This window comes from Cannabis sativa, chromosome 6 (genome assembly GCF_029168945.1).
Source record: "Cannabis sativa cultivar Pink pepper isolate KNU-18-1 chromosome 6, ASM2916894v1, whole genome shotgun sequence".
Classification (NCBI taxonomy): Eukaryota; Viridiplantae; Streptophyta; class Magnoliopsida; order Rosales; family Cannabaceae; genus Cannabis; species Cannabis sativa.
In genome coordinates, this window is record NC_083606.1 from 70,868,632 (window position 1) to 70,894,875 (window position 26,244).

General features: G+C 33.4%; 1 protein-coding gene across 1 annotated transcript; it reads left to right on the forward strand.

Annotated features, from left to right (window-relative positions):
* On the forward strand, positions 1 to 26,244 carry LOC115695757 (uncharacterized). Its single transcript, XM_061118419.1, has 3 exons — positions 1 to 1,239; positions 16,879 to 17,033; positions 25,117 to 26,244. Exon 3 carries the CDS (start codon positions 25,145 to 25,147, stop codon positions 26,087 to 26,089), a length of 945 nt encoding a protein of 314 aa, XP_060974402.1. The 5' UTR covers positions 1 to 1,239; positions 16,879 to 17,033; positions 25,117 to 25,144; the 3' UTR covers positions 26,090 to 26,244.

Here is a 26,244-nt window from a genome sequence, read left to right on the forward strand (position 1 = left end):
TAGAAGAAAAGAAGGAAATTACTAAAAAAAAATTGAGTTTGGGCTTTTTCCATCTCCATGCTTTGGGTCAGCTAGGTAACCAGGAGTGAGCAGGTGTTTTTCTTCAAATTCAAGGGGATTTTAGCAAGAATTAAGTGTTTTTAATCCAGCTAAGCTTCCCCCCTCTTAGTTTCTTGAATTTCAAGCTTGAAGGTTGGGATTTTATGATTAATTTTGAGGTTAGAGTTGTATGAACTGTTTTGGATTGTTTGAGTTTTCTAAGGTTTATGTTGGATTAATTAAGTGAATTTAAGCTGAATTGGATGCTTGTTGTTGTGTGTGAACAAAATTTGCTCAAATTTTGCTATCTCATGGTGTTTTGTGTTTTTGAGACTATTGTTCAGTTCTTTTGCATGGATTATGTTATTTTTGATAAGTATAGGTGGTCTGGAAAGTTACGTGTGATTTGGGATATAATTAAGGTATTTTTGGGGATTTTTGTGGTACTGTACTGTACTAATCGACCGGTTCAGTTTGATACTGTAGAGACGTAGAACCGGTCTACCGGTTTCTAAGCAGACCCCACAGAATAAGTTTTTCAATTGAGAACCGGTCTACGCAGTTTAGGGCAACCTTAATTTTTATGTTTTTACGATATTTATGGTATTGCCATATTATTCTTTCTTCTTTCTTTTCTTTGTAGCTGGCCGTAGTGTCTGGTGAAAGATCATCTAATTGCAAAAGAATCTGTTGAACAAACTAATTAACTATATACATTAATTTATCATGATATAATATTATATATAGTGGCATCTTTTTGTTGTTAGTATTGTATTAATTGTGTATTGTATTTACTATATATATTACTTAGTTGTGGGTGTATATTACGTATATGAAATAGATATAATTAGGGTCAACGGAATTATGCTACATATTATTTATATATAGTCCAACGAAACACTGCTGGTGAATATAATTACCCAACTAGATAATATATATATATATATATATTTATATAATATGTATATATAAATGACAAAAAAAGCATGAAGTTGGAGGACAAATGATGGCGTAACATAATTAAACTTAATGTAAGTAGCATATAAATTAAAGTAATATATATAACGAAAAATCACACTTGTATGCGTTTGGATTTAACATAAAGAGAAGTCGATATGGATATATATGGTAGTCCTGGGCAGAGACTGATAATATAAACAAAGTTCTGGGGATAATTAGTGCTAATATATATCTGATCAGGTTTGAATATATTTAATATATACTACAATTTATCATTTATATATATATATATATCATGTAATAATTTTATCAAGTGTTCTAGTTTCTTTTTCTCTTAAAGATGAATAGGATGATATACTTCATGTTCAAACGTACATCTTCATATTTACAATAATATTAAATAAATTAATTAATAAAACATCTTCATCTCCATAAATAAGACTGATGCATGAACGTTTAGTTTTACATTAACTGAAAATTCCTTAATAGTACATAAATGCATCATCATTTTGTGTATGATCATAGGATTTGAAGTTTGGACGTCTTTTACTCATATATAAATATATAAATATGTATTTAATTCTAGTTTAGTGATAATTGTTGCCTTTAAGTAATTAGTATTTAATTTGATTTAGTATGTTAAAATTAATATTCGAATAATTTAGAAAAATTTATATAATACACCAAAAATTTAAAAAAAAAAAATACAAAATTACATAAACACGAAAATAAAAAAATATTTTTACTCTTTGAACTTTTTTATTTATAAAAATACCTCTTCAGTAAAAATAATAAACTATTTTTTTTTTGCTTTATAATTTATTTATAGTTGTATTCACTGCAAAATAAAAAATTACCTTTAGTGACAACCTTTTAGTCACAACATAAATTTTTTGTGACTAAATGTGACTTTTGGTCACAACAAAAAATAAAAAGTTACTTGTGACTAAAACATATAATTTAGATATACAAGTTGTCACTTATTAGTTTTTTTTTAATAAATTTAGCAACTTTATTAACTAGCAATTGTTAATAACAATAGAACGCATTTCGTTGGAACAATTCTCCAATTGAAGCACACACGACCTGGAGAGAAACAAGAATCCCTGGCTAAAACATGAGTCAGCTTGTTTGCAGATCGTTTGACAAAATACAACTCAACATTATTTAAAGATAAGAGAAGAGTACGAACATCATGAACTAATAGACCAAAAGAGAATGACAAATTAAGTAATTTGGCTATCAGTTTCCAAAATCAATTGTCCCCACAAATGACGGTCAATCCAGCTTAAAGCTTCTTTTATGCCAACAAATTCATCTATTTCAGGTTGCACCTGCAATTTTGGCATAAAAATCCCTACCATTATCTCCGCTGCCTCCGTCCGCTGATAAATACTCGATGCCATGGACACTCAAACAAACCCAGAACCAAGAACCAGTAACTAACGCCAAAAACCAATAAACCAAACCCAAACCCAATGAGAGAAACTATAGAACCATGTCAAAAGACAAGACGAAAACAATAAACTATCTAAAAAAACCAATGTCAAAAGACAAGACTAATGAGAAAAACCTAATTAGTTTCAACACATAAAACTAAAAATTCTAACCCCATAAAAATATTAATTGGAACTAACTAAAATATAAATATAAAATAAACAATGAAAAGAACAAAAAAACTTAAACTAAAGAGTAATTTTTCAATGATACGAAAGCTAATAATTTAAAACAAAAGATCTAAAAACCAACTAATAACCAATCGAAACCGAAAGCTATACTCGTTCACTGTCAAACCTCCTGGACGGAACCTGCATGCTGTCCACATTCACTGTCAAACGCTCCTGGCCGAAAACCGATTTACCAATCACACAATATCTTTGACCAACAACGACTGCGATTCATCCACCACGTTGAAGAACACGGATGAAGCCCTAGCACCACCGTCGTTAACGTCTGCGAGAGGGAAGAACTGTCTCTGTCGTCGTTTGCGATTGGGAAGGTCTAGCACCGCCGGCGCCCGCAAATGGGGAAGAAACTTACTCCACTGTCGCCTGCGAAGGGGAACGACTATGCACCGCCGTTGTCGTCGTCAATCGTCCAGGCAGCTGGGTTGAAACGAATAAAACCCTAGACCTGTTTCTCTCTCTGTCCTACTCGATTTGTGTCACAACATAAAGGTTATGATTTATAATTAGTCACAACTTTTTTACTTTCAGTTACAAGTTTTGTTGTGACTAAAAGTAAGATTTTTTGTAGTTATTATTGTTCTCATGATTGTTTTTCTAGTTATTTTCAGTTGTTTTATAGTTTATTGATAATTGATTTATAAGTGTCATGAGGTTGATTTCTCGTTGTTTTTTTAATTATTTCTTTACTTTTTGCTAAACAAAGTGTATTTTTGTAATTTTAAAATTTTACTAGCGCATTTATGTAATTAAAAATTTTAAGCTATAATATTGTAAATAAAACATAAAAAGAGAGTAATTTTAAAAATTCTCCAATAATTTATTACACAATTACATAAAACTCAAAATAAATACGCATGTGCTACGAGTTGTTTAAATCCTAATTTTATTTAGCATTAATTTCTTTGAGAAAATCCCAATCTAATATAGATCATAGGCTTTTTGTAAATTTATCTTGAAAAGGTAAGTCCATTTCGCTCTTCTTCTTGTATGTACAAGTGAAAGAACAACTTCGGTAAATAATTAGCATTATAAAGTAATTTTAAGGGGGTCTTATGGCAATCAAATTGAATATGCATAAGGCAGATGATAAAATAGAATGGTGCTTCATTCAAAGGGTTCTAGAGGCCAATAGTTTCAACAGTAAAAGTCAGAGATTGATCATGTCTTCTGTTAAAAGTGTAGCGTAATTCATTGCTTTTAAATGGATCTCCACTTAAAAAGATTCATCCACAAAGAGGATTAAGACAAGGGGACCCTCTTTCCCCTTTTCTTTTTCTTCTTTGCCAAGAATGTCTTTCCAAGATCATTCAGAATTGAGAAAGCAAAGGCCTTAGGGATGTAAACGGGGCGGGGCGGGTGCGTGGATCGCTCCCCCACCCCCATACCCGCTTCTTAAATTCACCCCATACCCGTCCCAATACCCGTTTAAATTAAAGCGGGGGCGGGACGGGTATTACCCGACGGGGGGAAGGATCCCCATCAGGTACCCATTACATATATATTTTTGAAGAAAAAAAATGATGTCTTAAAGAGAATTAAAAAAAAAATAATCAAAAAAACTTAGTAAAACAATAAACTTAAGTGGAATAATGTGTATAGTAAAAAAAAATGTATAATCAATAAAAAGCTTAAAGCATGAAGTTATTTTAATTGTAGTAGTTATGATTTTAAAATTTAAATATATATATATCATATCGAGGCAGGTTCGGGGCGGGTATCTATTCCCCCGCCCCCGCCCCATTTCCAACTCGGGTATGAATCTTTAAACCCATACCCGCCCCTGCCCCCGAAAGTCTACCCCTGTACCCGCCCCATTAGGGGCGGGTACCCGCGGGTACCCGAACCCGCGGGTATAATTGCCATCAGATAGTAAGATCTGCCCCTCCCATTTCTCATTTAATGTTCGCAGATGACACAGTTCTATTTTCTCGTGTAAACAAAACAGAGGAAAAAAACTTGCTTGAGCGTCTTAGAATCTATGAAACATGGTCTGGGCAACATTGTAGCAAAGCAAAATCTAATGGTCTCTTTTCAAGGAACCTGCCTCATGAAAAGATAAGAGATATCTTAGAGGCTCTTGCTATAGAGGAAATTCAAGGAGAAGAAAGGCACCTTGGAAACCTGGTTTTTCAAGAGAACGAAAGAAGGAAAATTACGAAAGGCTAAAGGAAAGTATGATGCGAAAGCTTGAAGGATGGAAGATGAGTTTGTTGTCGTATGCAGGTCGGCTCACACTAATAAAATCGGTTGCTTCCTCAATGCCGATTTAGATAATGTCAACAAAGAAAGTCCCAATCTCAATCTGCCGAGATTAGGATGCTATAATTCGAAAGTACTGGTGGCGTGGAAATATGGATAATGACAGATATCTAGCCTTGAAGTCATGGGATAGTATCTGCCAACCTAAGTCTTCAGGGAGGGTTGGGTATTAGGAGGTTTGAGGACATGAACAGGGCATTGCTTTCAAAGTTGGCTTGGAGTGTTGCAAACAATGAAGATAAACCGTGGGTGAATTGTTTGCTTCACAAGTACTGCAATCATGAAAATTTTTGGTAGGTACCAAAAAAAGCTAATGACTCTTACTTATGGAAATGCCTTATGGATGTTAGAAGTGTTCTTTTGAAAGGGTCTATGGCTATGGTGGCTGATGAGAGTTCAATTAATTTCGGGAACCAACCTTGGATCCCTTGGATGGAGACTCCAGAATTCAGGAATCTAATGGCATTGCTGAGATTAAAGAGGTTTACAGTCAAAACTATAGCAGATATATCTCAGGGTCATCACTGGGACAAGGAAATGGTAACTTCAATTTTTGGGTCTGAGTTGGGTAACCAAATTCTAGACATACCAAGATTACCAAGTTCCCATAAAGATAGAATTGTTTGGAAAGTTGCTCAAGATGGATCCTTCTCTGTCAAGGGGGCTTATGGAGTTGATCAAGGCATAAGATTTTACTCAAAAAAAGATGTGTGGAAGTGGATATGGCAGTCGGAAATTCATCCCAGAATTTTTGTTTTTCTTTGGAGAGTTCTTAACGAAGAAATTCCTACAAAACATAGACTCAACTTTGTTTTAGACAAAGACTGTCTTTTGTGTGGTGAGGCTATCGAGAGTTGTTTACATCTCTTTAGGGACTGTCAATTTGCAAGAGCTTTGTGGTTTTCTGGACAATTCCCAGTAAAAGTCGAGCTCTTCCTAGGAGAAAACATGATCTATTTTTTCAAGAATTTGATCACTGTAATCTCTACAATCAGCAGAGCAGAGATGATTACCTATGTTGGGTGCATGTTTGAACATATATGGTATCAAAGGAATTGTTGGTGTTTGAAGAGCTGAATGCTGAACTTTGAGGAGATCTAAGGAAGGGTGAGTAAGGATTTCTTGGAGGAATGGGAACCAGTGAAGTCGTAGTAGTATCGAAAGATCGATGGCTGTGGAGGGTAAGCCAGAAGGTACGTACTGATGTAGATTGCGTTATTTTCATGGTGAACAAGAGAAGCAGTCCATGGGCTTATAAGTCCATTTGAACTGCAGCTATGTGAGTTATATGGAGGCTGAACTTTGTGCTATCCAGATGGCTCTCTTTTGGGCTTTCGAGAATGGATGGGAAAAGATTCACATTCTTTTTGACTCCTAGTTGATTACACAAGCTCTGGAGAAGAAAAAGTGTCCCCCAAATTGGAAGTCTTTTAATATTTTTTTTATCTATTCTAGACTTAATTAAACTTTTTTCTGTTTGTAGCTTCTTCTATATTAATCGCGGTTTGAACTCTTTTGCAAATGGGTTAGCTAAGAGTGTTAGAGTTTCTAGCCATTTTGAAGTTTCTTGTAAGGGGAAGGAAATCCTCCTGTGATTCCCATCTATTACTCTTAATCAATGAAAATGTTATATTCTTCCAAAAAAAAAAAAGTAATTTTAAGAAACATGAGCTCTCTTACATAATTAATTTAGTTTCACACTTTTGAAAAAAAAAAAAAAAGTAAATATGGAAATAAACTAAGGGGTATTTTAGTAATTTTAATTTTTATGGTTTTTATAGCATAAGTTTACAAAAATATGACTTTCTCTGAAAAAAAAAAAAAATATTTTGTAGGAAAATTTTAAAAAAAAAAAATTAAAAATATATGAAAGAAACATATGGTAACTGGTTACTCTTAGTCACTTAAATTTTCCAATATTTTTCAACTTTTCTTTTTTTTTGAAACTTTTCTCATAAAATATATATATTGAAAAAAAAAAACATATTTTTGCAAAGATAGTAAAAAACCCATGAAATTTGTAATTTCCTCAATTTTAATTATTATTGTTTTGAAATTAATTTCATCAAATTATTCATTTTAATACGTGTTATTGAAAATAAATACTGCCAATAATTATTTGAAAAAACAGTAGAGTTGCAACTTGGTAAATGTGAAAACACACGTTTGTAAGTGGGTATTTAAGCAAAACATATGTATAAGTGTAAGGGCTATTTTCAAAAAATATGGGAAAAATTATTAAGGTTACGATAAATATGGCATAAAAAGTAAATACCACTAAATATGGCATTATCTAACCAATCAAACTAAAAATATGGTTTTTTTCTAAAAAAAACCATACAAAACATTAAAAGGAAATCTGAATTTAAAATTCATAAAAAATAAAAACTTAATTAAATTACTATAAAAAATATTAAAATTCCCTTCATATTTATTTTTTTAAAAAAAATAAAACAAATAAAACTATAGTGATTGCCGAAGTTGTCACTCGTGCTGGAAAAGTCACCGGAGTTTACTGTCGGCACCGGAAAAGTCGTCGGAGTAGCCGCCGGTGCCGAAAAAGTCGCCGGAGTTCTTCTGGCCGTAGAAAAAGTCGTCAGAATTAGCATTGTCGTTGGAAAAATCACCAAGAAACCGGTTTCTTGATGTTAGAAACCGGTTTCTTGGTGATTTTTCGGTAATTTTACCAGTGACAATGCCAAGTCCGACGACTATTCTGGAGTTTGATGTCGGTGCCGAAAAAGTTGCCGGAGTAGTTCCTGGTGTTGGAAAAATCGCCAGAGTTATTGCCGGCGTAAAAAAAGTCGTCAGAACTGGCATTGTCGCCAGCAAAATCATTAGAAAAATCACCAAGAAAGTGGTTTTTTCGTCAAGAAACTGGTTTCTTCACCAAGAAAGTGGTTTCTTCATCAAGGAACTAATTTTGTTACACAACAATAATAAAGATTATGAAAACAAAACAAAAATGATATACACTGAAAATAATTGAAACCAGTTTCATCAATCAACCAAATAGAGAAAAAAAATATAAAAAAATTACCAAGAAACCGAAAAAAAACCAGTTTCTTGGTGATTAGCCCGATAATTTTTCCGGTGACAATGACAATTTTGACGAATTTCCTAGAGTTTACTGTTGGTACCGAAAAAGTCACCGGAGTAGTCATGTCGGTGTATTAGTCGTCGAGTTGTTACCCACGCTAGAAAATTCGTCAGGCCATTGTCGTCAGAAAAATTACCGGAAAAATTACCAAAAAACCGGTTTCTTCATCAAGAAACCAGAACCGATTTCTTGGTAATTTTTCTGGCGACTATGCCAATTCTAATGACTTTTACGAAGTTTCTTGTCGGTCTTGGGAAAAGTCGCCGGAGTAGCTGCTAGCGTCAGAAAAGTCGTCAAAATTGGCATTGTCAACGGAAAAATCACCAAGAAACCGGTTTCTTAGACTTCAAGAAACCGGTTTCTTAGACTTTAAGAAATCGGTTTCTTGGTGATTTTTCAGTGATTTTTCCGGCGAAAATGCCAATTCCGACGAATTTTCCGCGCCGCAGAACTCCGACGACTTTTCCGCACCGACCGCTACTCCGTGACTTTTCCCGCACCTAAAGAAACTCCGGTGACTTTTCCGGCATCAATGACAAATAAAACTTCCTAAACAAATAAAAACAGTAAATATGGGATTTAGAAACCTAATTACATATATATGGCATATCAAATACCATACAAAAACCTAAAAATAAAAAAATACCATATAAATTGGCCAAACTTAAATGTACCATATTTATCATAAGAACTTTTAAAATCCCATACTAAGTGTAATTTCCTCTAAGTGTAACGAAGTATGTACTTATAAATGGGTTTAAGCAAAACCCAATAACACTTCATGTAAATATTACTTATTGTCACAATAAAACTTCTGATTAGAAAAATATCATCTTAAGGATATCATCATTTCTCTCTAAAAAAGAGTAAGAATCACTAATTAAGTTTTAGTGAATAAAACTGGGATAATATTTATAAAAAATAATCACTTCTATATTGTCAAATTTCATTTTTGACCATCTTTTAAAAATATTATAAAAAGGACCCTCTCATAATTAAAATAATAAAAATAGCTAGTCTCCCAAAGTTGTTTTTGGTGATTTTTTTTATTTCAAAAGGACTAATAGTATTGTCTATTTGTAATAATTGTTTTTTCAAATCACCTAAACTCTAATTTAAGCTTAATTAAAAAAAAAATAAAAATTGTTGAACCAAATTAAATATATACTGAAAAACATATGTTAGTGTAAGTACTAATATCATGAACTTAAAGACAATATTCCTCTAGGCTAATAACCTAGTGGGAAGACTCTTAACAGGAAGGGTGTCTCATTTCAATATTTTTTAAATATTATAGTGCATCTCTTTTTTTTTTTTTTTTTTTCTTTGATTTAAGCGTTTATATATTACAACATGTTTTACCTGGGACTCGAACCCAGGACCTCCAACACTCACACACCCACCTATGACCACTTGAGCTAACCCCAAGTGGTTAATATTATAGTGTATCTCTAGGACCCCGAAAAAAGGATGTATGTGAAGGATCTTAAAGACAATCATTATTTGTTTCAATTTTATCATGAAATTGATATACAACGTACTATCAACGGGAGCCCATGGACTTATTATTGAAAGGGTCATGGTGGGAGTTAATTCACGTACAATACCACTAAATCGGCTTGATATGTGAGTACAATTACATGATATTGAATTGGGGTTTATGAACACTATGAAAAATCTTACTTTTAGTCACAAAAAAATTTGTGACAAAAAGTAAAAAAGTTGTGAGTAATTATTAATATTCATCATTCCTATGTTGTGACTAAAAAGTCTGTGGCTAAAAGTATTAGTCACAAAAACTCTAATTTGTTGTGACTAAATATATTTTGAGTCACAATATTTATTATGACCAAAACTAAATTAGTGACAACTTGTATCTAGATACTATGTTTTGGTCACAAGTAACATTTTGTTTTGACTAAAAGTCAAATTTTAATCACAAAAAAAATTATGTTGTGACTAAAACGTTGTCACTAAAAGTAGCAATTTTTTGTAGTAGAAGGAGAGTGTGGTGAAGGCGGGAGCTGATTATACATTGGTAAGTTTGTCGAATTGGATTAGAAGAATTCTTTTGGGGTATGGAGGGATTATTTGCGTGTAAGGGTCATGACTGCCGTTACTAAATCAATTAAGAGGATAATGAATAATTGTCGAGTTGCCTTAATTTTAAATACGAAAAGCTGCCCGCAATCTGTTTTATTTGTGGTGTTATGGGACATGCAGAATTTTTTTGCCATCGACTCTTTGAGACGCCACTATATTTGATATCGAAGATATATGGTTGGAGTTGCGAGTTGACCTGCCAAGAAATTTTTAGAATATAAGGGTCTCATGGCTGCTTAAGGAGACGGAGCTACAAGGTGGTGGTCGACAGCAAGCTACTGATGACATCCCTATAAGGGAGTTGTTAGTCTGAATATCTCATGTAAGCCACTAGAGAGGGTGATTGACAAAAATCGTGGGAAAGAAATTATATGGGTGGCTGATAATGATTTTTGGAATTTAATGGAGGAAGAGAGTATAGTGGGAGACTATTGGAAGTTAGTGATAAGAAAAGTCTTTTTGATTCTAATTGTGTTTTCATAATTGACTCAAAAAAGGAAGAATTTGTCTATGGTGGACCAAGTTAATGTTGGCATGGTGGCAGTGTTAGTAATGGAGATTTGGACCAGGTTGGTATTGAAGTTATGGGGAGAGTTAATGTTAATGATATGGACTGGTTTGGTGTGGAGTTAGTGGCCCAAGTTCAGGAGTAAGAGATTGAAGAAATGGAGAATGACAATGTGTCAGTTTCAAAAAAAAAATGTATTTTGGCTGGTTTTAGTGTTCAAGCCCGCTCATCATCATGAATCTATTATTTTGGAATTTTTGTGGGCTTGAGAACCAACGGGCTAAATATTTTCTGATCGACCTTTTGTCTACAAAGAAACATAATGTTTTGATCATATGTGAAATGTTATGGGTAAGTATGGGTGGAAAGGGTGATAGTGATGTTGGGGTTTGAAGGATGATTTTGTGTTGATGGCCAAGGGCATAGTGGGGGAATTGCATTGATGTGGAAGGAAGAGGATAATGTTATTTTGCTAGGATTTTCTTTTGATCATATTGATGTAGTGGTGTATGAGGGATGTATGGCGTCTTACTAGAGTTTATGGGGAGCCTTAAAGAGAGTTCAAAAAGGAAACTTAGAATCTTTTTCAGACCCTGAAAACCCAATTTGTGTTGTCATGGTGTTTAGTAGGAAATATGAATAATTTGGGTAGTCATTATGAGAAGAAGGGTGGGTGGCGGTATCCAAAGTGGTTGATAGATGGCTTTCAGGAAGTTCTTAATGAATGTGGCTTGATGGATTTGGAGTTACAAGGATACTCGTTCACTTAGAAGAAGGTTCACGGTTCAGACCAATGGATTGAGGAAAGATTAGATAAGGTGTTTGTCACAGAGTCTTGACTTAATTTATTTCCTGAGTTAAAGGTTTTCTACCTTGAATTTTCAACATCTAACCATTGTCCACTTTTGTTGGTTACAGGGTCTAAAAGTATGGGAGTGAGTAGAGCTCCCTTTCATTTTAAGAATGCATGGATTCGTGAACCTATGTGTCGTCAATTAGTTGAGAGTTTCTGAGACAATTCGAGTGAAATTGATATTCAAGATAAGATTATAAAGTGTGGTAAGATGTTAGCAGTTTGGGGGCATAAATTATAGGGTTCTTCAAGGATAGAATTATGAAAAATAAAAAACAATCAAAAAAGTAAATGGGGGATAGGATACTAATTGTATAAGAATTCATCAACAAGGCTAAGGATGATATGCTTAGTTCTCTAGCTTATAAGAAAGAGGTATTTTGGGAACAAAGCTCTAACTAGTTCTGGCTCAATCCGGGTGACAAAAATAGTAAGTACTTTCATACATTGGAAAACTCTCACCAGAGGAATAATAATTTCACTCAGCTCGTGGATGTGAATGGAGATTGAGTGGATTGGCATACTAGCTGGCCCATGTTATGATAAATTATTTTAATTCGTTGTTATATGTCCCTGATCATGAGATGGACACTATTTTGGATGATATTCAAGAGTCTATTTCTCTGCTCTAAAATGAAGTGTAATTTAAAAAATTTCAAGATATAGAAGTCAAGAGAGCTATGTTTCAAATGCATCCAAACAAGTCTTTAAGCCTGAATGGTATGAATCGTGAGTTTTATTAGAAGTTTTGGTCAATTGTCGAGAGTGACATGATCAAGTTAGTTAAGGAGTGCTTTGTTTCTAGTGACTTACCTCCAAGGATTTCTGATACTAATATTTTTCTTATTCCAAAAAAGAAAAACCCAACTTATATGAGTGACTTATTTCCTATTGTAATAATATGTACAAGATTACCTCAAAAGTTCTTGGTAATCAAGTAAAGGTGGTGCTCCATCAAGTGATTTTTAAAAGTCAAAGTATGTTTATCCTAGGTAGATTAATTTCAGATAATATAATGGTGTCCTTTGAAATCATGTATTACCTAAAGAGGGAAACAAATGGTAAAAAATATTATATGGCTTTGAAGTTAGATATGAGTAAATCCTATAATCAGGTTGAATGACCTATCTTGCAAGCTATGTTATAGAAGATGGAGTTTTTTTTTTTTTTTTTTTTTTTTAGAAAGATGAGTTGGCTTGGTGATGAGATGTGTGGACTTAGTTAAGTACCATATTGTTCATGGGGGCATCATGTTGCCATGTTGGCCCTACCGTGCCTACTCACGGGATTTGTCAAGGGGATCAAATTTCACCTTACCTCTTTATTATTTGCGCGAAAGGCTTCTCATCAATGATCAAATGGTTATATGTCTCTAATATGATTTTTGGGGATAATAGTTATATGTATTGTCAAGCCATAGAGGAGGAGGCTACTCGAGTTTTTACTTTGCTTCATCGTTTTGAGATTACCTCTGGTCAAAAGGTAAACTTACAAAAGTCGTCAACTTTTTTCAGCTTTAATACTCAACTGGCTATGATGACAAGATTATGTTAGATCTTGAATGTTCAGGAAGCGGAAGCAGATAATTTGTACTTAGGGTTGTCTAGCATTATGGAAAGAAATAAGAATGCGGTGTTGGATTTTTTAAAGGAGCGGATGATGAAGCATATTTAGAGTTGGGAGAGTAAATCTCTCTCTCTCTCTCCCTCATGCTGCCAAGGAAGTTTTGCTCAAAACCATTGTTCAAGCTCTTCCTTCATTTGCCATGAGTGTTTTCTTCTTGCCTGTTGGCATTTATAAATTGAGAAATTAATGGCAAATTTTTGGTGAGAATCTGGTTCAAAGGATGGTAATGGGAATGGTATCTCTTGGATGAGTTGGGACCGTATGACGAGACATAAACATGTGGGAGGATTGAGTTTCAAAAGATTGAGAGATTTTAATCTTACTATGTTGGGAAAGCAAGAGTGGAGGTTGTCAACAAGGCTTGATTCTTTGGTTGGCAAAGTCTTCCGTGCTCGCTACTATGCTCGAGGAGACTTTCTTTCTTCTGAGCTGGGTGCTAATCCTGGTTTTATTTAAAGGAGCACTTTTGCATCAATGCAGAATCTCAAAGATTGTTTGCATCAAAGAGTGGAGGCGAGAAAGTCTATTCGGATTGGGAACAACCTGCGGCTGCCTTTGGTAAGCTCTTTTATTCCTAATTTCATTGTCCCTGGCCTCGAGAACTTTTTTTGTTTGGAGGTTATTTGAAGTCAGAAGGAGAGCTTAGGATGTAGAAGTGGTTAAGGATTTATTCTATATCGTTGAAGACTCATGGTATTGGTTCCATGAGAAGAGTGGTCGTTATTTCGTCTATAGTGCTTATCAAAGTCTCCAAGTTCTTAAAGGTGCGTTCCTAACAGATGCAAATTTTGATTTTTGAAAAAACTCTATGGAAGCTTAAAGTCCCACCAAAAGTTAAAAAATTTATGTGGATGGTGGTGGTTGGTTATCTTCCATCTCTAGTAAGCTTTAGTAATAAACATGTACCATTACAAGTAGTTTTCTCAGTGTGTGAGATTTTTGCAAAATCGGATACTCATTGTCTTATCTCTTGTGATTTTGCTTGGGAGTGTTGGAAGATGGTAGGCATGGAGGTGGTAGGGAGGGATATGGGTTCGGTTCGATTTTGGTTAGAGGAGGTCATGAAGATCACAAATTCTTTTAGGTTGAGTCGTGTGTTTATGGTATGTTGGCCTTTATGGAAAGCTCATAATGGTTGAAAGCTCAAGGAAGAGGAAATATTGCTCTATTGCGTCCCAAGATGGAAAAGATCAAGTTGTGTTCTAAACAAGTTTCAGGCATTAAGATTAACGTAGATGCGTCTTTGTTAGATGATGATGGAAAGCTTGGGATTGATTAAATTTTGTCATACGTGACGTGGTTGGTTATTTTGTGGCAGCTCAGGCAAGGTGTTTCTATGGTCGAGTAACCCTGAAAGTGGCAGAGGCTTTGGGTATCAAAGAGGCATGGAGCTGGTTGAAGACGTATCATATTGCACCGATGGTGCAAAAAAAGGTTATCTTTAATGACAACCTTTTAGTCACAACATATTTTTTGTGATTAAATGTGATTTTTAGTTACAACAAAATACTACTTGTGACTAAAACATAGTATTTAGATACAAGTTGTCACTAATATAGTTTTAGTCACAATCAGTGTTATGACCAAAATCATATTTGGTCACAACAAATGAAGATTGTTGTGACTAATAGTTTTAGCCACAAACGTTTTAGTCACAACGTAGGAATGATAATTTGTAATTAGTCACAATTTTTTTATTTTTAGTCACCAATTTTTTTGTGACTAAAAATAGAATTTTTTGTAGTGTGATAGTGGAGGCTATTTGGAAAAACTTTGTTGGGATCATTATGTAATGTTGCTCTATTTTTTGTTAGTGAGATACACATCATATTGCCAGAAATTTTCAATGGCTTATTTTTTTTGCTACTGAAAAGGAGAACCATTTATTTATCAAACAACATGATGTTGGTGAGTACATGGGGACTCACCTCCCAAAAGTTCAAGTAACCTTCACAGTCATGACTAAGCCCCCATTTGGCAAGGAAATGGGCGGCTTTGTTAGACTCTCTAGGTATCCAATAAGAAACAACATCATAAGAGGAATACAACCTCATGACACTACCAAACAGAGACCAAAGCTTCCAATGGGGCAATGTAGAGGAAGACATGGCCGACACTAGAACTTGACAATCAGAAAGAATGTCCGCCGCCGTAGCCCCGAGATGCCGCCCCACCTTTAGGCCCCAGGACATCGCCAAGAGCTCCCCGTGGATTGGAGAAGAAGCATGAACTTTGGAAGCAAACAGAGCAAGTATCGAACCACTCTCGTCACGAGCCACCACTCCCACAGCATCGATGTTATCTTTAGTGGCGAAGTCCACATTAATCCGTATTCGTCCCAGCCTAGGAAGAGTCCATCTGGGCACGACAGTGGCTCTTTCCTCCCCACCAGCATCAGGTCTCACCAGCACTTTCCAAAACCCCACAAAGTGATTCTCAATCCGCTTCTTCATCTCAGTCAATGTCCACTGGACATTGTTATGGAAAGCATCATTTCTGAAAAACCATAGAGAGTGATAAAGAACAGTTGCATACAAAGAGAATTCTTTACAATCAAGAGAGATAATATCACCCTCCACATTTGGATTCAGAATCCAAGAAACAACCTCTGCCCCACTAGAGAGAGGAATCATATCCACCCTAACATTCCATTTGCTTTGAAGCCAAAGACTTCTGGTAATAGAGCACCGAGAGAAAAAGTGAGAAGTCGAATCTTCACATTCCTCATTACATAAGTAGCACTTACCAATAACATTCCCAAAAATTCTGCTCAATCTAGCTCCAAACATTAGACAATCATGTGCAACTTTCCATAGGAAAAGTTTGAATCTTTCAATGGCTTATTGATCGTATGATTATAGAAGATTCTATTTTGTATGATTTATTGTTTGTTTTGTTGTGTGATTGTTCTATTTATTAATGAAGATGAATGTTTCAAAAAAATAATAATAAGAAATTGTTAATCAAGATTAAAATTTTGTTTGGGAACCATTACTATTTTAATAACAAATGGTCCTTTTCAAAATTTCTTAAACCAAATGGGACCTTTTTTGTATTATCCAATAGAAGTATTTGTCACAAAATAACACTTTATTGTAAGTAAATGCATTTTCAACTACAAAGAACTTTATTACTAAAAAAAAATAAGTATCGTAACATAAACTATATTTGTGTTTGTTTGTGATTAAATAAGTTTTTTTTTTTTTTTTATCACAATTGATATTTTATTGTAAATTACATAAAAGAGGTATTTGATAGCACCCTTTCTAGTACAACATGGAGAGAGTATTTTAATTAATTTTTTTATGATCCGGTACAATTATTTAAAATTACTCGTGAATTTAATTTCAAATAATTCTAAATAGTTACAATACCAAAATTATAGCTCAAACATTGTTTATTATGCGTAAAAAAAAATCACACGCGCAACAAAACATTTAATCTTTTTTTCAACACGTACGGTAAATTATTTCAAATTTTTTAAAAATTTATAAGTAATCTTAGATAATTATAACATACACGATTATAAAAAAGAAATAAACTAAAAAACTCTCATAAATGCCGAAAGAATGTCTACCAAATTCCCATTTAAATGATGTACTATAAACTTTCCGAGAGGTACTTAATACAAAATAATTTATTATTTTGACATTTTTGACTAAAGGTACTTTTTCTAGTATAGAGATTTATACCATAGTACCTCTTATTATTAAATTATTAATGTAATATTTGTGCATTTCAGAAAAGAAAAAAGATGGAATTGAATTATTTTTGGAAGAGTAATAAGGAGAAACAACAGACCATCCCTTGGCATTCCCTCTTCAAAGAGATTGCCAAGGGAAAACTACAAGCAAATGAACTTTCAAAATGGGTGCAAATTCCTTATCGGCATAAAAGGTTCTCTTTTAATTCCACTTTTATTACCAACTTTATTTTTTGATAAGTTATTAACAATTAGTTGAATTATAATTGAATGTTGTTCCTTTTTTATAGCCAATAAAAGAATAGTTAGTTTTATTGGTTAGCATTTTCCTATGTGTTATGACTTGTAACGAATTCTGTTGTAACTGAATTCTTAACTGTATTTGACTGTACAAATCCTTATAAAATAAAATGTTTCCTCCTTAGAATGTCCAAGCAAGCATTCTTAGTTCAGAGGCTTTTCTTTCATCTCTCTCAGTTTTTCATTTACCATACTCTGTTTTGAGTTTCTATTTCATGGTATCAGAGCACCTCTGACTCACATCCATGGGCGACAACTCGTTTCCAATTGGTGTCACTACTCCTCGACCTCAGGCGCCACCCCATGTTGTTGCTCCTTAATGGAATCCTTTCTCAAATTCTTTGACTTCTTCCCTTACAATCAAGCTCAATCGAGTCAATTTTCTTGCTTGGAAATCTCAAATTGTTCCACGATCATTAGACATGACCTCGATGAGATATTGTTCAGCAGTATCAGTCCTCCACAGAAACTCATCAGTGGTGATCCCAATCCTATGTATCTTCAATAGCAAAAGAAAGATCAGTTGTTACTTTCTTGGCTTCGATCCTCGATGACTTAAGTGATTCTTGGAACTGCCGCCAACTACAACTCCTCCCATGTTGTTTGGACTTCTCTTGCGCAAAAGTTTTCCAGTCAATCCAAAGCTAGGTTATTTCAGCTCAAAAGGACAGTTATCCAACATTCATAAAGGTAACCTCAACATCTCTGACTATGTTGACAAGAGCAAGTCAATTTGTGGTTCTTTAGATATTGTTGGTCACTCCATTACTGATCTTGCTCTCATTCTTCATTTGCTCAATGGCCTGGGATCGAAGCTTGATCTTGTTGTTTCTAGTATCACCTCTCGAAGTGACGCCCTTACACTTGAAGAAGTCCAAGCCCTTCTCATGTCTCATGAGACTCGCCTTGAAAGACACACATTCATGATGGATCTTTTCATTAAAATGACTGCCAATCTCACCTTAATTTGGCTCAAGAAATGACCCTTATAGACATCCATTTTAGGAGAATGAATAATAATGAGAATCTATCAAGATTGCCTCCTCAAAACTATGGTAAACCTTCTTCAACTAACAGACCTCTGTGCCAATTGTGCATGAAATATGGGCACATTGCACCACTCTGTCATTACAGATTTAAGAAGAATAGGTAACTCCAAAGAAACCCTCATTTCAACCTCAAGTCAATCTGACAAAACAAAGTAGTGGCCTTGATCAACAAGTCCATGTCACTCAAACCCTCACAAACTTTAGTGATGATGCTTGCTGGTATGTGGACACTGAAGCAACTAATCATGTTGCATTCACCATGGAAAATCTAGATTCAACCACTCCCTATACTGGACAGGAATCTGTGGCTATAGGAGATGGTAAGAAATTACTTATCTCTCACATTGGTAAAACTACTCTCCCTTCTTTAAATTCAAAAACTTCAATTTATCTTACATGTTCCATCCATTACTAAAAATCTGGTTAGTGTTTCCAAATTATCTAGAGATGATGATGTTTTTCTTGAGTTTCACAAATCTTGTTGTTATGTCAAGGACAAACAATCGGGTGTTGTCCTACTCAAAGGGATCCTCATGAATGATGTGTACTTGTTAGGTGATGACCACTCCAAATTGTCTAGCCACTCTCTCGAATGTAATCTTTCCACTTTTGGTATAGACTCATGCAATACAATCTGTAATAAAACAAATATTACACTACATGTTGTAACTCAACTTCTACTGCAATCTCAAATTGTAACCATTTTTCTGTCAATAAAGATGATTTTTCTTCTTTGTCTCCTACTGTCTATAGCAAAACTTTGCATAATAATATATATCTGTGGCACTGTAAGTTAGGACATCCAGCACCTGCAACCTTAAGCAAAATACTATCCACATCAATCATAGCACACTCTCTTAAAAACCTCAAGTTCTGTAACTCTTGTCAACTAGGGAAAAATCACAAACTTTCTTTTTCCTTATCCTCCAAGAGAGCCTCTCAACCACTAGAGCTTATCCACACTAATCTTTGGGGACCTTCCCATGTTGTGTCTAAAGACAACTACAAATATTACATTTTATTTCTTGATGATTTCAGATTCTCTTGAATTTTTCCCCTAACACTAAAATCTCAAGCTTTTGAAGTTTTCATAAGATTTAAAAGTCTAGTTGAGAAGCAATTTAACCTACCAATTAAGGGAGTGCAAGCTGATGAAGGAGATGAATTTGAAAATTTTCTAACTGATAAAGGAATCAAATTTTAGCTATCTTGTCCACACACTCATGAGCAAAATGGAAGAATGTAAAGGAGACATAGACATGTTACAGAAATTGGATTAACATTGCTTGCTCATTCAGGTCTTAACATGAGCTATTGGTGGCATGCTTTTCAATGTGTTGTCTATTCTATAAATAAAATGCCAACTCTAGTTATTGGCAATATTAGTCCTAATGAATGCCTATTTCACCAACAACCTGATTACAAGATTCAAAGCCCTTTGGGTATGCATGTTTCCCTCATTTGAGGCCCTACTCTCATCACAAGATGGAATATATATCTCTGAGGAATGCCTCTTTCTTGGTTATTCTCCCAAACACAAGGGTTATTTGTGTGAAAATCATAATGTCAAAATCTTTGTGTCTCGAGATGTGGTGTTCAATGAATCTCATTTCCCTACCATAACCAACAACAACAACTAATCACAGGTACATTCTCAAGATTCAACTTCTGTTCTAACTGCTCAATTTTTTACTCAGTTTAGTCCAAATTATGCTTCTACTAATGTACCTCCTCCTATTGTTCCCAAGTCCCATGATTCTGTCCAATCACCTGCTAATTCATCAAACTCAAACTCACACTACAACAACCTTAATATAGCACCATCTCAGCCTTTGTCCCCTTCAGATGCTCCCAGCACCACACCTACTATGTCTCCAACAATTCAATCTCCTCATGATAGTGCTACATCAACATCTATTCATACTGCCAATAACAATCCTGCTGTAGCTTCAACATCTGAGATTCCTCAAGCTGCTGCACCTCAAAGGACACATATAATGACTACAAGATCTCAACATGGTATCTATAAACCCAAGGCCTATATTGCCATAAAATATAGACTTCCTGAATTTCTTCTCCCTAGAGAGCCTAAGTCTATAAAGGTTGCCCTTAGTGATCCTTCTTGGAATGCAGCCATGAATAAAGAATTTATAGCTCTCAAAACAAATGGTACATGGACACTTGTACCCTATGAGCCTCATATGCATCTTATAGACAATAAATGGGTAAATAGAATTAAACTTAACTCTGATGGCTGTGTTGATCGATTCAAATCAAGACTAGTTGCTAAGAGATTTCTTCAAGCTCCTGGTATTGATTATGCTGAGAAATTCAGCCTTGTGGTTAAATCTGTCTCAGTGAGGATGGTGCTCACTTTAGGTGTCACTTTCAATTGAATGTCATAAATTCCTTTCTAAATGGTGTTCTTCAAGAGACTGTATACATGGTGCAACCTAAATGCTTTGAAGATTCCACTAAACCAGATCATGTTTGTCATTTACACAAAGCAATATATGGTCTAAAACAAGCTCCCCGAGCTTGGAATGACAAAATTAAAACCACTTTAGTTAATTGGGGACTCAATGCATCAAAAGTTGATTCCTCACTGAATTTGATTATTTTATTGGTGTATGGAATTGATATTCTTATCACAGGTCCAAATACTTATCTCATCACCAAATTAATCATTGATGTCAACCACTCTTTTGATTTAAAAGACCTTGGTGGAATTCATTATTTTCTTGGAGTTGAAGTTCACAGAACCTCAGAAAGAGTTTATTTGTCTCAAAGTAAATACATAACAGACTTGCTTGTCAATGTCCATCTTGAGGGAGCTAAGCCTTGTTCCAATCCTACTAGCACTGCTCACAAGCTTTCACTGCATGAAGGGACACCATTTGAGGATTAAACCCTGTATAGAAGTACCTTAAGTGCATTATAATATCTCACACTTACAAGGCCTGATGTTGCCTATATTATTAATAAACTTTCTCAGTTTATTCATGCTCCTACAAGTGTGCACTGGGAAGCCTGCAAATGACTCCTAAGGTACTTGAAAGACACTTTACATGAAGGATTATTGCTTAAACCAGCTCTTAAACTATCTCTTCAGGTCTATTTTGATATTGATTGGGCAAGTTGCCTAGTTGATAGATGATCTATAGGTGGACATGCAGTCTTTCTAGGCTCAAATAGTCAGCAAAAAAATAACAAGTTGTTGCTCGATCCTCTACTGAGTCAGAATTTAGAGCCCTGACCAATGTTGCAGCAGAGATCAAGTGGATACTCTCACTGCTTTCTGAGCTCCATTTTCAACTCTAAGACACTCCAATTATTTGAGTCAATAATCAAGGTGCAGCTGCTCTTAAGCTGCCAATCCCATTTTTCATGCACGCTGTAAACATATTGAGATCGATCTACATTTTGTAAGAGATCAAATTCTGAGGAATGAAATCATTGTCAGACATATACCCAGCATTGACCAGGTTACTGACATCCTTACAAAGCCTCTACCAAAGGAACATTTTCATTATCTCAAGAGCAAACTCAAAGTGATTTGTACCCCTTTTCGTTTGAGGGGAGATCATAGCCAATAAAAGTATAGTTAGTGTTATTGTTTAGCCTTTTCTTGTGTGTTATGACTTGTAACGAATTCTATTGTAACAGAATTCTTAACTGTATTTTGATTGTAAAAACCTTATAAATAAAACATTTTTCTGCTCAGAATGTTCAAGCAAACATTCTTAGTTCTGAGGTTTATCTTTCATCTCTCTTTGTTTTTCATTTCCTATACACTGTTTTGAGTTTCTGTTTCACTTTTAGCAATATTTCTATATTTCTATATGGATGGAGAAAAGAATTTTTTGTTTAGCAATATTTTTCAAATGCTAGAAAAATTTAAATATTTTAAATGTTTATTTATAGTAAAGTAAATAATTATAAAATTGAATATATGTTGTGGTGATAACATAAGATTTAAATCTTGTCTATTTTAGTAAATTATATTAGGTTGTGGGAATTAAATTTGTATGTTGCATAGATATAACATATTTAAAGAATTTTTATTTCATAGTTTTTAAGGCTCAAGATTATGAAAATGTTGTATTTTTTTTTATTAAAGAAGTTATTTAACGGGATTATTCTAGAAAAAAAAAATAGCCAAAAAAATATGGAGAAAAAAGTTAGGGTAATTGGTTTGGTTACTTTAGGGGAATTAACTAGTTACTTTTAACTATACACGATTATATTGTTACTAGAGATATCGATACTCGCGGTCTCGAGCTATATAATTAACGACAGCGAATGAGGCAGTGCCACTTAAGGGTTGGGAGGTGGTGTTTGAGAGAGAGAGAGTTAAACTATTCTAACCGAAGATGTTATAGAATATGAAAATGTGTGGTTTAGATGTAGGATTATGTGAGTGTATGATAAAGTGTGTATAGAATTCTATCTTAATTAAAATTAATTGGTAATGAGAAAAGTAGTACATACATCTTATGTATGATATTTAATTTTTACATATTACGAGACACTCTAACAAAAAAAAAATGTAAAACTCCTTCTTTGTATAGTAATCCATTTTTCTCAAGTATATTTGCATCTTTAGCATTATCCCTTTTTTGTTTGAATGGGATCTATGCTTTATGTATTATAAAAGTTCAGATTTATTATACTATATATATATATGATCGTTTTCTATCAATGTTTATATTAAATTATTAATATATATATATACATATACGTACGACGTCGTAGGAGCACCTTGAATTTACTTTGACTTTTAATAATTAGTTTTAACAATTAATTAACAAAGGTTATATGATGCAATGGTTATGGAACCACATAATTTCACTATCAGTTGTTAACTAACCACCCTCATATATATATATAATTAATCCACCATCGATTGGATTATGGGACCCAATTAAGTTGACCGCCGAAATAAAATGTTATATGATCTCATCTCTGACCGAGTAGCGTAGAATACGTGTCCAACCACTATTATACTTTGATAATAATGATAATGGTTAAAAAATTTGTTACACTATACACTAAAATTATTAAATTTAAAAATTTTGGTATAATTTTAATAAAAAAAAGTGTAACATAGATAAAAGTTTAGACGTATAATTTAATACATATTAAAGTTTGAGGAATATGATTTGGTAGATATTAAAATTTATAATTTAGTACATAAACAATCATTAAATTTGTAAAATTAAATGCAATTGGATAAAAATATTCAAATCTAACAGTTTTAATGGTTTAGGAAAAAAATTTAAAGGCTAGAAAAATTCTAAGAGCATATAATTAGTATTTGATATATGTCAAAATTTAATAGACAATCCTAATTATTATTCCTTCACTAAAACCTACCAATAAAATGATATGTAGGTTATTATATTAGAGTTTTCAGAACGTGATCATATTTTTATAAAAAGAAAATATGTAAATAATGTTTATATATTTCGAAAGAAAAATAAATTCTTATAACACTCAATTTATTTGTATATTACATTTGCTTATAAAAAAACAATATGCATGTATAATTAAGTCTTAATTTTCCTTTTCCAAATCATTATTTATTTATTTATTTATTTATTTATTTATTTGAAACAATCCAAATCATTATTTATGTAGCGTTTTTTTAAGACCATAAAGGCCTATGTTTTATTACTTAATTATCTAATTAAATTAAAAATTATAGTTTAGCTATATTTATAAATTAATATAATTGTAGTTTTGTATAATTATTATAAAATAGAAGGAAGTTAATACAGTAGAACCTCTATTCAAGAATACATTTGGGACCAAGCAAATTATATTCTACTTGAGAGGTTATAACTAAATGGAGTTACACTAGAAAAAAAAATTAAAATACCAAAAAATATCAATGTAATAATAATAACAATAAATAATTATTAATACTATATTATAATAGAATTATTTTAGAGTAAATATAATGTTAATACATATATTACAATTTAGAATAAAATTATTAATTTTATGTAAATAAATTTACAAAACATATGTATATATTTTATTAAGATGTAATTATTCTTATATAGAGGTATACTTTGTTAATACGGAACTTAAAAAATGTATAACTAATTACAATTTAGAGGTTATTCTTATTTATAACTGGCCCAAATTGGGACTTAATTTTTTTTATAACAAATTAGAGGTTATTCTTGACTAGAGAATTCTTAAATAGAGGTTCTACTGTAATATCATATAAATTAATGTAAATAGTAATATACTTATATATATTGATTATTATAAACAAACATCAATCCCCAAAACAAAAATATTTATATTTATAGACTGAATCAATGAACCAAATAATAATAATAATAAATTAGTATTGTGTAGTCTGCACGCGCGATCCCACATACAGTATCCCACCATATATACATCTTTTATAGATTTTTTTTTGAATCACACTAAAAATAATAAATATTTTCAAATTCATAAATAATAATAATGCAGATTATGAGAAAATAAAAACAAAAAGTAGTATTAGTTTTTTTTTTTTTTTTTAGTAAAATAAAAAGTAGTATTATAGTTAAAAAAAAAAAAAAATTATCAACTACGATTTATAAAGCATTATTAATTTATTTTTACAAAATAACACTACATCATATATATTATATAATCTTAAAAAAAAATGGAAATGAAAAATTAATTGATTAAAATTTTACCATATATTCTAGACAGCAAAAGTGCGAAGACATACAACAGTAATAATTAGATGCTGCAAAGATCGATACCTAAGTCCCATATAGACCCTATTACAAAGATAATCTTAAATAATCAAAACTCTAGAAGGCCATTCCACGCGCTGATGGTAATATATACATGTATATATATATATATATATATATATCTTCAAAAAAACATTGACTATCTTATATTGATTCATTTCTAGCTAGGGTTTCGACAAAGATCAAGAGGAGATGAGTGAACAGGCGGCCGAAGAAAAAAATATTAATACAACAAATCTTTTGTATGCCAAAGTTGTCGGAATCTGGTTGTTTTTATCCGGCAACTTCAATAGACAGCACAAAGTCAACCACACCATACAGTCAACGCCGGAGCAACGTCAAACTGTAGTTAATGATGATAATCCAGATCAGGTTACCATCGAGCTAGGGTTTCCCTCCTCTGTTCAATCAAGTACTTCTCCACCACCGCCGTCGCCGCCGCCACCTCCGCCGTCTCCGGAGACCGAGCCAGCCACCACATCCTCATCATCAAGGTCTCTGTTAGGGTCTTCATCAAATTATATACCCTACTTTCCTTTCTCCAACAGATTAAACAGCTTTGATGGCGAATCAAGTGTTGTTTCAGTCGACTCCGAAATCATGACCCAACCTTCAACTTCAACTTCTTCTCCTTCTTCTTCTTCTCGTTCTATTTTTTCAGGTACAACAGGTAGAAAGAACTCTAATCATCACAGTTACACAATGGCAAAAGATTCAAATGGAAATGGAAAGAAGGAGGAGGAAGAAGAAGAATCAGCTAGGGCAACATTTTTAAATCAAGAGTTACCTAAGTTTATGTTAGGCATTGCTGTTACACTTTTGATTGGTCTTATGATGTTACACTTTAGTCATCCTGAAATCTATGACATGAAAAAGACAAAGCATCTTTGTCTGTTTATAGCCATTGCTTTCGCAGCTCTTTGGATTGCGATTATTCTTGGGGGTCTCCCATTACCTTATCCTCTTTTGATAATTCGGAATATTGGTCATTCTCTTATTTTAGGAGCATTTTATGGTATCATTGCTATTTTTCTATGGCATGACCCTAATCTTTTTATAGTTCCTGTTGTGACCTTTGTGGTTTCAGTTGCATTAGATACTTTTAAATTTGTCAAGGACTTTAACTCTAGTCCTTAGGTAGCTAGTAACTGTCCTATATAGGTATATATATAATTTATATGTGTTGAGGAATTGTATTAAAGCATGTAAGGCTTCTTATTCCTTTGAATCTATCCAAGTATGTATGTTGTGTGATTTCACGATGAATGTTATATACAGGGTTTGTTGTGTGT

Bases quoted from the DNA above. Each gene is read 5' to 3' on its own strand.
- LOC115695757 (XM_061118419.1), top strand. From the start codon at position 25,145: ATGAGTGAACAGGCGGCCGAAGAAAAAAATATTAATACAACAAATCTT.